This window comes from Candoia aspera, chromosome 9, assembly GCF_035149785.1.
Source record: "Candoia aspera isolate rCanAsp1 chromosome 9, rCanAsp1.hap2, whole genome shotgun sequence".
Classification (NCBI taxonomy): Eukaryota; Metazoa; Chordata; class Lepidosauria; order Squamata; family Boidae; genus Candoia; species Candoia aspera.
Genome location: NC_086161.1, coordinates 7,840,821 through 7,852,937, shown reverse-complemented (window position 1 = coordinate 7,852,937; position 12,117 = coordinate 7,840,821). Strand labels below are relative to the sequence as shown.

The following is a 12,117-nucleotide window of genomic DNA, read 5'->3' as shown; positions in this document are numbered from 1 at the left end:
TTAAATTTGAAGGTCTTTGATCCCCACCACTCTGAATTCTTCAAAATTAGTCATTGAGTATACCTCTTGACCATTTGACCCACAAGTATCTTGGGAACAGGAAGGAAAACCCATTTGGTCAAGTGATACTTAACTACATTTTTTAAAAACTTGGCTTTGAAAAGGAGAGAGAAAAACAAAGGAACTTCTTTGAGGCCTCTTTTGTTCTAGTAATACTCAGCTTCAATTGCAGAAGTACATGAATGTCAAGGCTCAAGGTGGTGTCTGGGTTTGCACATTATGAGAAACCCTCGTTTGTTTTAAACCGTAATTGTTTTAATTGTTTTATGGTTTTATTGTAAGCCGCCCAGAGTCACTCACTGAGATGGGCAGCTATAGAAATCAAATAAATAAATAAATAATAAAATAAAATAAAATAAAATAATGGCTGGGCTCACCTATTAAAGCTAAACCATTATCCATAGTTTTAAAAATGACAATATTTGGGCTCATACATCAATGTTAACTCAAAAATTGAAGGAACTATATTTTCGTTTCATATGATGTGTGAACAAACTCAAGACAACACAGGAATTGAATGTATAGACAATATAATCCTGCTCTATCTGTTTTTACTAGTAGGGATGTTTCTTTCCCAATTTAGTTGCCGAATATGGTATTCCACTCCTTCATTCCAATTCTAACTTCCCCCCAAATGAGATGCTGTGATTGGAGGACAGATCATGGACGCCACTTTTAGTTCCATGAAGGCAGGACCAATTAAAAATGGGCACACACATCATCTTCCCATGGAGAGGTGGATGCAGTGCTGTTCTAACCTTCCTTTGGAGAGCTAGACCTCTCAACATCTCTTTCTTCTTCATGTTGACTGCAGCTGTACTTGGAAAGTTCCAGGTTCCCCATACTGAGACCAAACTTCCAGTGCCATTAAAAGACAATAAATGGAAGCAGGAGACACATAATGAAGGGACTATTTATATTATTAAGGATAATTGAAACGGAGTGGAGATGCTGGGAAATCACATTAAAACCACAGCTCCATAATCCTTAAACTGGAGCAATGGTGCCTACCCAGCTGTTTAGTGCAAAGTTCCCCATTTGACCTGATGCTGATTACTCTGCATAGGATTACTTCACAATCCTCGAGAGAGTAAGTGCTTAACTGCAGAACTGTTGACACAGGAAATGGCTCAGTCTAGTCTGCGGTGGATATTAGGGAAAGCGACAGCTTTTGCTGCTTTCCTCCCATTGTGCTTTATGCAAATGTTCCCTTTAAGTGTAGGTAATGGATTTTCAGTGGCATCTGGGATCTTTCTCTGGCGTGTTTAATCTGGAATTATATATGACCCAAGCATTTTTCAGTGTAGGATTTCCTCTCGTTTTAAAATAAAGTAAGTTGTTTTTTTCCCCCTTAAATTGTGGCTAGGGCATTTTAGTACACCAGATAAACTCCTCCTTTGCTCATAGTACTGGCCTGATCCTGCCTCTTTTTCATTGATGGAACCTGGACCCAGTTTCCCTATGGAAATGTATACTATAAATACAACACATTGCAATTGTTAATTGATAAGGTACTTGTAATTTGTAACCTGCATCTGTATAACCAACCTCCTCCCAATTTAAATCCTACATCAGTCTAGCTGTTCTATGCATCTGATGAAGTAAGCTGCAGCTCACCAAAGCTTATGACTTTTAACATTTGCTAATCAGAAAAGGTGTTTTTTTTTTTTGGGTGCCTTCGAGTCAGAGTTGAATCCTGGTAATTGCCTGGACAAGTCCCTGCAGTTTTCTTGGCAAGGTTTTTCAGAAGTGGCTTGCCATTGCCTCCTTCCTAGGGCTGAGAGAGAACGATGGCCCAAGGTCACCCAGCTGGCTTTGTGCCTAAGGTGGGACTAGAACTCCTGGTTTCTAGGCTGATGCTTTTAACCATTACACCAAATTGGCTCTTATAATACCAGACCTCCTAATAATAGGTAATTTTCTGGTAGAGCCTTTAAGGGCAAATCGAAAGCTTCAGACCACTAACTCTGGCTGCTGAAGTTCAGAACTTCTGGAAGACAGCAGGTTGTGATGGAAGTATTACCTTTGCAATTCATTACTGTGTACACTGACTTTAACCCATAGACTGAAGGTGTGGAGGTCCTGATTTTCACCTGGACCTTGACTGGGAAGGAGGAAGAGGCTACAGCTGAGGGCACAGAGTTAGGACCATTGTACTATTATTTATGTTAAGAAGGGAGTCTCAGTCCAAATCAATGGGACTAAGACTATTTGTAAGCAACCAATAAACTATTATACCAATAAACTATTTGTAAGCAGTGGGGACCAAAGGTTTAAAGCCATCCAAACTGACTCCAGCATGTAATTACACTTATAGCACATATGCAAAGAGAGTATGCTATCAGTGTATCTAAATGATAGCCACCATATTAAGGAAGAGTCTACATCAGCTAATTATTTTCTTATAAAAGAATGACAGTTCCTGAGTGTGATAGTTTGTACACTATGTTTTTGGATGCTGTATGGAGAAAAAAAAAAAGGAGGAATTCTGAAAAACTTATTTCCTACTGTGGTGGTTTAGATAAAGAGATGAACAGTAGACTTGCAGTTATTGGAGTCAGAAAAGCAAAAGCTGAACACCAAGGAGAAGGGAGTTTGATTCAATGTATTCACTCCTGCCTTTAAGCCCCCAGGAACATGGTTTAAAACAAAACCAGACTCTTTCAAAGTTCATCATTCAAACTATTCACTATTCAAACTATTCACTCAAATTATAATGTCCAACTAAGGAGATAAGCCATCTTGGCAGAGCCAGCTTATATGCAGTGATTCTTGTTCTTCCCCTAACAGACATGTTAGGTTTGCCAGCATCAGCTGATGGGGTTTAGGCAGTCCTTCCCTTTTATAGTATCCAGACCCCTTTCTTGCCCCCTGGCATTCCAGCTTGCGGGAATAGCTGAGTTCTCTGCCTGGGCAGTGAGTTGCTCAACGCCAAGCTGTAGTGAAGGGTGGGAGAGCTTTGACGAGGCTCATTAGAGAAATCCAGCATCAGCTTTCTCAACTGCCCTCACCTGGTCTCCCCCATCACCCATGTCCTTCCTCATCAATGCAGCCTTTAAACTCAGCAGGCACTGAGTCTGAAAATACTCATTATCTGAGGCTTACTCTCAAGGAGGCAGGTGTTTTCCCTATATTGGGTAATTTTTGGCCCTTTCCAAACATGTCAACAGAAAACTCACACAAGATGTAGACAAACACCAACTTTAATGTTGACATGTATTCAATTCAGGGAATCTCTCCACTGCAAACACACTTGAATCTAGGATGACAAATAAAGACAACAGGAAGCACTCCACACTTAACAATCCATGGACACTTCTTCCACACTGGATTGGATGCATCTATATATGACTAATCCAGACTCATCCAACCTGGTTTGACATTTGCAGCAGTCCATCATCAAAGAAAGCAAACCATCCCAATTAACTGAGTAATAGCATCATAGATGATTTAAAAAATGCCAATATTCTTGTTCAAAGCCAGTTGGTGAGCTACAAATTGATTGAGTTGGGTTCTATTTTCTCTCCAGACACAAGTGACTCGAGCCAATTCCATCAATTCTGGAAAGAAATCAAACTTTCACATGGTAATTCTGAGCTTTCAGAGACACAAGTCTCAAGGACAAATACATGATACACAAAAGAAAAAAAGAAAAAAAAGGGATTGATTGCTGTTTGCTGCTCATTGCAACCGTTTTGTTGGGAAGAAAGAACAAAGAGAAGTCATACCATGGAATGTACATATAAATACAAATAACATTGGGGGCACCAAAACTTCCTGTAAATTAAAAAAAAACACGCAGAAAGTAAAATGACATCCATCCAGGAATGTAGATAAAGTCATATCCTATTCTCCAGATTATTCACCTTTACAAGAAGAGGTTATTTTTTCTTATTCAGAACTGCTTTGCAATTCCTCCAGGTTATGGAACTGATACTATTTTATGGTGCAGTTAAACAGCTCTGGAACATTCATGGTAGAGTCACTGGTCTCTGCCAAGTCCCATTTATTGGTCCTTCTTCAACAGGTCCAGGATCAGTCCAATGGCAATGCATCATCTGAGATCACGCCTACGGGTTCTCTTTGCATTCCCAGTATGAATTAGCGTGTTGAGGTACCAGCTCTTTCAGCTGCTCCATAGTCTGGAGTCATTAGTGGAGTGGCTGCCTCCATTGGGGAATCAGGGATCAAAAATTCCAACAGGATGTCTGTGAGGCAGTAAACCATGTGCCTGAAAAGAAGGAAGGATTTTTAGGCAAGGTGACAGCAAGTTCCTAGCATCGACTTATCCAAGTCGATGAAAACTCTAGTGTTAGAAATGGCTTAACAGTGTGGTTTGTTGAATAATAAGGTCAAGATACCCTCACTGATGCTGACTACATGGATAAACCCATGGAGGCTGCCACTGCCTTCTTCCATGACATTATTTTTCTTTCTGAGGTGGTCTCCTATCCAAGGACTAAATAGAGCTCAACTAGCTTTGCTTTTGAAGACCAGCCAAAGCCTGCTAGATACTGCTGACTGTTTCTATTAGCCCCGCTAACCTCATGCTCCAAGACATGTTAGGGCTTTAATGCATCATATTAACAGCCAGTATCAAGCTGGGGAATGGCATTGTATAGGGTCACTTTATTTAGACTGAGCAGAACCATTATGGGGAAAGAACTTATTGATGGGAGAAAAAAAAGTAGAATGGCTACCCTATTAAACCTAGCATCCGTTTTATCTCTGAAGAGCCTGTGCTATTTTATTCAACGGCTCTGCCCATTGTAGATACTGACTCATTTACCTGTACTGACACCACCTGGCCAAATTTACCTGTTGATGGTTGGATGCTGCACAGATTCCAGGACCAGGCTCCAGCTCTGTTGACATTTACTGGTACCTAGGAATTCTTGGAGTGCCTCTGTGGAATCAGAGAGTAGTGTGAATTCACAAGGAAAAAAATTGCAAACAGTATAATACAACACAGGGCGTATTTAGGGAAATATCACTGTTCTGAGTTTGACATCAATGATTAATTCTGCTTTCTCCAGAGCAGAGCCCATGTTATGGAACAAATTGTCCCTTGCTTATTTAGGGTTTTAGCAGAATGTTCAAAATATAATTTTTCACCAGTCCCTTTAATGTTTTGGAACATTGATGTTTTTTATTTGTTTGTGATTTGTGTGTGTGTTATTTGTCGAACTTATACGACTTACGACCACAATAAGGACTGGAAAATTTGTTGTTAAGCAGTGTGGTCATTAAGTGAGGCATCACATGACTACACCTGATTTTATGACATTTTTTGCAGTGGTCGTAAAGTGAACCATGTGATCATTAAGTGAATCATGTGATTCCCCATTGATTTTGCTTGTCAGAAGCTGGCTGGGAAGGCTGCAAATGGCGATCACGTGACCCTGGGTCACTACAATTGTCATAAATACATGCTGGTGGCCAACTGCCCCAATTTTGATCACGTGACTGCTGGGACGCCACGACAGTTGTAAGCTTGAGGACTGGTCGCAGGTCACTTTTCCCAGGGCTGTCATAACTTCAAATGGTCACTAAACGAATGGTCGTAAGTCGAGGACTACCTGTATGGCCTAATGTGTGGCATGTACGGTACGTCTTTTCAACATACAAATAAATAAAATGTTTTTAAAAATGTTTAGAGCTGAAGAAATCGACAAGATCTCTTCTGTATGGCAATATGTATTTTTCAAGCCAAGAGCCCCATTAGCTTTCAATGGCCATGCTTATGGTTTATCATTATTAGTATGCCGGATATCCAAAACATTGGTGGGGACAAAACGTGGCCAAGAAAGATGCCCGTTTGGGAGCAATGTTGCATTCTCATGGCTGACAGGTATCCTATCACTTTGTTCAGCTCTTGTTTCTCTTGCATAGTACGGGGTGTTAGAAGACTAGAACTAAGCTTTATTGAGATAGCTCTATTAACAGAAACTTGCAAGTCTGATTATGCTTTTCTTCCCCTCCCCAATGGGTTAGGGAGGAGCCAGACCGACTCTCTTCCTAATACTACCTCCTTTCCCAGAAGGGATCAAGGAATACTTCTGCCCTTTTTGTTTTTGCAATGGCTTTAGGATTTTCCCTCAAGGCCATCTCCATGGCTCTCTACAAGGAGAGAACCCCTAAATCTGGGCTTCACCAACCAGGTAGTATTCCCATTAGAATCTGCATGGCCTGTTTCTTAGTTGCGGCCTTCTGCTCCTCTGTCCTGAGTGGTTTGGGCACACCGGGCAAGACCCCACCAGGCCAAATGGATTCCTGGAGCAGCCGAAGATATTGCACCCAGTGCTGGGTGCAGGTCAAGTTGTCCACCTGGACTTCCACCCACCTGTAGGAGAAAAGAAACACAAGTAAGGGAAGGGAATTGCATTGACAAGTGGATGCTTTTAGGTACAGGAGTCCAAAGCTGTAGGACAATTGCCTCTAGCATTACTGCTGCTTGAACACCCCACCCCTTGGCAGCTTTTCTCAGTAGGTCTCTGATGCATTAGACCAGAGCAGTTGCCTTCATGCTTGATAACAGGTGTATCGCAGACAGTAAACAAGCCCAAAAGAAGAACACGGATGACCCAGATGTAGGAGGATGGACTTTAGAGGTACTTGAGGAAGTATTTTCAGAGCAACAAGGCAAGCAAAAATACACCGATTGTGCCTATAAAAAGCAGTCCCCTATCGAGCCCTGTCTCGTCCTTCGAAAGAGAACATGGCCACCCTGGATCTGAGCAATTTTGAGCCAGACGGCATTTAAATAAGAACACAGAGCAGAAAAGAGAATTCTTGGACTTCTGGTTCCGTGGCATCAATCCATTTCTATACACTAAATCTACCAAAAATTTATGGTGTGTTGACAACTGCTCGTTAAGCATTCATAATACAGATGGTTAAAACATGGGCAGTAAGTAAACAAATTAAAATAAGCACTCCTAAGTATAATGACATTAACAAGTCAAAAGCCCTAACAATGAAATAACCATGATGGCCAAGTTAGTCCCCAAAGGCACTCCAGAAAGACATTAGAAACAGAACCAGACATAATTGTAAGGGGACTCAGTTCCATTAAACTGGGCCATGAGTGAGAAGCAGCATCTCCTAGCCTCGCTTCTCCCTCCCAACCAGATCACAGAACTAGAGTACTACTACTCTGCAGTGTGCAGAGTAATAAAACTCAGCCGAACAAGTTGCTAAGTAGTATGCAAGGGAGACAAAAACAACCACCTCCAAAATTAAGCTGCCCATAAATCAGCACGCTGAACTTTTCAAGACAGCTAGCCAGGACTTGAAGAGAACTGCCCAATCTTTTATGTGAAATGTTCTTTTCCTCCGCCCTGTAAAAGTTTACAGTGGTATAAACCATGAACAACGTGTCCTGTACCCCTGGCTGGAGGACAGGGCAATGAAGCTTTTGTTTAGCAGACCCTCAACCTTTTCTGACCCCAGTAGTTGGGAGGGAAATGTATTAAGTTTCTGATGGCTTTGCCTGCTTACATCTGGAAGAAGAAATACAAGTCTTAAGCCTGACCCCGCTTTTCCCTCAGGTTAATAAAGAGAACCCCAGTGCCACAGGCAATTTACCCCAATGTGCTGATGGGACCTTCATGCCCTGCTGGAGGCATTTAGAGTGCATTTTTGCAAAACAGTATGATGGGATAGCTGCGGAGCTGTGGAACCCCAGGCCCTCCAGATATTTTGAGATTTATCAGCCAGAGCTAGAACTGGCAACAGCTTGGTATGAAAGGTGGTCAGTAATATGGGGGGATTCCTTATGTTAGATCATCTTTATGATTCATGGGGCTCTTATGGAGCAAACCCACAACGGACAGTAAACTATTTGCACCTAAGCTTGGCCTCTGTTAAGAACTGATCTCCTGGCTTCATTTGGTCAATCTGCAGCTCCTCCTTTTCTGCAGAGCTCCCTCTAACAACATTGCCCAATTTTGGAAGCATGTATGGGGAAAACTGCTATCACGTTTACTGCCATTTTGTCACAGGAGCATGAGAATTGTGGGTTTGAGTCTACAACAGTATGATTCAAGCCGGAGAAGAAAAGCCCCCAGCTCTTCTATCGAAATGCATGTGCTTGGCGTAATCTAGTCTTTTCTGCTTCACCACTATGATTTTCTCCACCACCCCAGCCCTCCCAGATTATGCAACCCAGCTTTGTTTGCAACAGTTCAGCAGAACACAAACATCCTAACAACGAATCAAATTTATAATAAGCAAACTTAAAACAAGAGTCCAAGGCAGATGGACAATTTCTGCTCGTTTAGGAAGCTGTGAGTGTACACGAGGCCAAGGAAACAAATACCATTTTAGCCATGACCCCATCATGCTAGGAAGACACTTAGAAGTTTACATCGTTTTGAAAGTAATGCATAAGTCACTTAGAAAGGCTTTTAGATTCCTTGGCTTATGTTTATGAGCAGGACATTCCTTAATCCCCTATTGGACTGATTCTGACACTCATGTTCTATTTAAACTGAGTGGCAACCTACATATAATAGTTTACGGGTTTTATATTTTTAAACTGCATGCATGTATATATCTTAAAGACTTCTTTCAACAAGAAGGGACATTTGATCATGTTTGGTAGACGTGTAAAAAAGCTAGAAAATTCTGGATTAAAATACATACACTGGTTTCAAAGGGTTTTAAAGATACAATTGAAACCAGAGGTTCTTCTTTTGGGATTGATGGACTTGATTTTCCAGTTGGGAAAAAGTCATGGAACTTTGTTTTTATACATCATATCTGCAGCGAGATTATTATATGCACAAAGATGGAAAGATTTGCACTACTCACAATGGAGGAATGGTTGAAGATGATGGAACTTGCTGAGATGGCTAAATTGACTTCCTTGATCAGAGAAAAGACAATTATCTACGTTTATTGCTGACTGGAAACCCCTTATAGACTTTTTTGTGTGAAACACAAAAAAACGAACTCATGATTTATGGTTTTGATGATGAGACAGAACAGATTATAGAAAGAAGAGAGCTATGTTGTAACCACAGAGTAAGAGGTAAGTTTATAATTGTACTTACAACTGCTGTAAAGTAGATTGGAACCTACTTCTTTGTATGTTTTCTTTCTTTTCTATTTTTAAACTTTCTTTTCTTTTCTTGCACTTTTAGCTTTCTCTTCAATTTCTTTCTTCTTCTTTTCTTTTTCTCACTTAATATTAGTTTGCATTAGTTTTTATCTTCTTTTTAAAAAAATCTTATCGATATAGACAGACTGTCATGAGTAAGGATGGCCAGCAGGGGGCTCCCACCCAGACTGTCAAGCGCACGCGTAGCACTGAGGAACTGTTCAGCCATTCAAAGAGACACAGATCGGGACCGCCTTAACCTTTGGGGTTTATATGGCTGGGTTTTTCCCACGCTTCTTCAGTTTGTTAGGATTCTTGTTAAGTACTAGTAATAAATATTAGAGACCAAGTCATTGTCTCAGTGTGTTTCCTGGTAGTTAGGACACAGACTTCTTTCATGAGTCAAGGGGTGCTTCCAGTAAACTAAAGGACCACTCACTAAAGAACTTGTTCAAACCCTGTGAAAGGTGAAAGGTCCCCTGTGCAAGCACGGAGTCATCTCTGACCCTTTGGGGGGACGCCGCTTTTGCGACGTTTTCTTGGCAGACTATAGAGCAGGGTGGTTTGCCATTGCCTTCCCCAGCCATCACCTTCCCCAGCAAGCCGGGTGCTCATTTTACCGACCTCGGAAGGAAGGCTGAGTCGATCTGAGCCAGCTGCCTGAGAATCCAGCTTCCGCTGGGATCTAACTCAGGATGTGGGGAGAGTTTCAGCTGCAATACTGCCACCTACCATTCTGCACCACACAAGGCTTCTGTTCTAACCCTAGTTAGCCAGAAAGGTTAACAGTGACTCTGGTTTTTCCCTTAAGTAAGTATAAAAGAAGATCTCACAGATGATTGTAAATTCATTCCTCCCCACTAATGGTCAATTAACTTTACAGACTCGTTCACCCCAAAGAAGAGGTTTTCCTTTTGTAGCATCAGATTCCTGTATTATAAATTAACAAAGAAGAACCGATAACTCTGCTAGCTGCACCTGGGAAATCAAATGTTGCAGAACTTTGTATGAGAAGGCCACTGCTTTTGAAATGCTGTTTTAAAATCCTACATTAATCCTCAATTAATTTAAACAATGCATTTAAAACAACAATGGAAGAAAAGCCTGCAATGAATGCTTGACAAGCAACATATGAGTACTCTCCTATCTGTGTGTATTTTATACTTAACTGTTTGATTTATGAATGGTTTAATCTATAAACATATACTTTGTTAGGAAAAGGAGCATAACGCAAATAGCCGCAGTTGGGATTTTAAGCAATCCAATCTTGCTCGATGGATTTCCCCCCTTTTCCCCCCCACTGCAGTTACAGACAGCACACCCATAATCCAGGTCTCTTGCATCTGGGCTAAACAAGGGAAGAGCCAACTGGCCTGTTTTGGAAAGCAAGATATGTTTGGTGTTGGAGCTGCGTGCTGCCAACTCCCTAAATAAATGATTTAAGGGAAAGCAAGTAGATAAACCTCAACCCAGCTGTTTGCATGTGTGGCTACTCATCTGTCTTAAATAAAGCTCTTCCTTTTTACTATGGTTTCACAACCCACTCCGTTTGTGGCAAGCAGGAACACCTCTGGCTATTGCTTGCAGTGCACCTGCCAATGTGACGCAAGCTGATCATAATACCACGTAACTAGAAGTCGGGGAGCCAAGGCAGCTGTTCTTGTACACAGTGCAGAGAAGCCCTCCTTGCCCAGAACATTAGAGCTTCTGGAATAAAGGCAGAAAGTATTTGGCCAGGACAGTGGACAGGTTACATCTGGCACTGCACAGGAGCCAGGCTGACCCAAATGAGCTCGAGCACTGACGTCCTTGGCTTGTGGTCCCTGGAAGATGCAGCTGGAGATGCCAACAACTGTAGGAACTTGAACACAAGGTATCCCAAGTTCAGATTTCAAGATGTTTCACCTCTTTTCACCTTCCCTTAATCCCAAGTAGAGGATGATGCTCAGCAGAAGAGAACAAAGGCCCTGCTCCATCCAGGTTTTTGGGAAGACATTCTGTGAAAGCTCCAGTTCAGAACAGGACTGCAAACGAGGATCAGTAGTGATAGCCTATGGAGTTTCCTCAAACTACAGCTTGCCAGTTTAGACCTGTTGATAAACAGACCTATGATCTAACCACAAGAGGCCATTAAACTGAGTGCATGGATGATAGAAGACATGGCTTAAATGATGGAGAGTGCTGGATGATCTCTGTATTTCATTTACATCAATTTGGACAACCTTCATCTCCCCCCCCCCTTTTTTTTTTTTTTGCAACTTCAGGGCTTGCTTTGTTGCTAAATTTACAGGTTAAGCTTTGTGACCATATCCCTTGCTTTGGTTAAATCATGCTCTTCATAGGTTCCAACCTCTAGGGCAGGATTTCTCAGCCAAGGTTCCATGGCACCCTAGGATTCCGTGAGAGGTCAGGATTTATTTTAAAAATTATTTCAAAGTCGGGCAACTTCACATTAAAGAGGCAAGTTTCAATCTTTATTTTTAGTTTATGAATGCTGCTAATGCATATACACAGGCCTACCCATGAAACAAATACAATATTTTTGTAACTTCTGGCCTGTATTTGAGCCTGAATGTTCAGGGGTCCCCCCAGGCCTGAACAATATTTCAAGGGTTCCTCCAGGGTCAGAAGGCTGCTCTAGGGAGACCTGGACAAAAATTCAGTAATAAATGTAATACCTAGAAAGAGCACAAGCATTCTCTGCACCTTGCATGCTTGGTATGGTTTGAGAAATGAGGGAGAAGGGGAAGATAAAGAGTGGGAACACTCAGGTGTTTTCCAATCCTCCCACTCAGGGTCTTGCCAACCAGAAAAGGGGACTCCATCAGGAGCCAGAATGGTGCCATTGATCTGAATGAGTCACTCTCAAGTCCAACCTCACTGCCTCAGGCATCTGGGTGACAGGAGCCCCAAGAAAAGTCTGGGGATGGCCCAGCTGTACTGGCAGGTGATGC

General features: G+C 41.8%; 1 protein-coding gene across 2 annotated transcripts in view; it reads right to left on the bottom strand.

Moving 5' to 3' along the window:
- Window positions 1–3,247: 3,247 nt before the first annotated feature.
- The window catches only part of SNX19 (sorting nexin 19), a 30,187-nt gene continuing 21,317 nt past the window's right edge, over window positions 3,248–12,117 (bottom strand). The window contains exons 9-11 of one of the 2 annotated variants that reach the window (XM_063310868.1): window positions 6,219–6,403; window positions 4,879–4,966; window positions 3,248–4,291 (exon numbers count right to left, since the gene is read on the bottom strand). In XM_063310868.1, the coding sequence (XP_063166938.1) occupies window positions 4,162–4,291; window positions 4,879–4,966; window positions 6,219–6,403 (403 nt within the window). In that variant the 3' untranslated portion in view covers window positions 3,248–4,161. Of the gene's footprint in view, window positions 4,292–4,878; window positions 4,967–6,218; window positions 6,404–12,117 lie in introns of those variants that run through there. The other variant, XR_010068454.1, reaches the window with a different exon arrangement.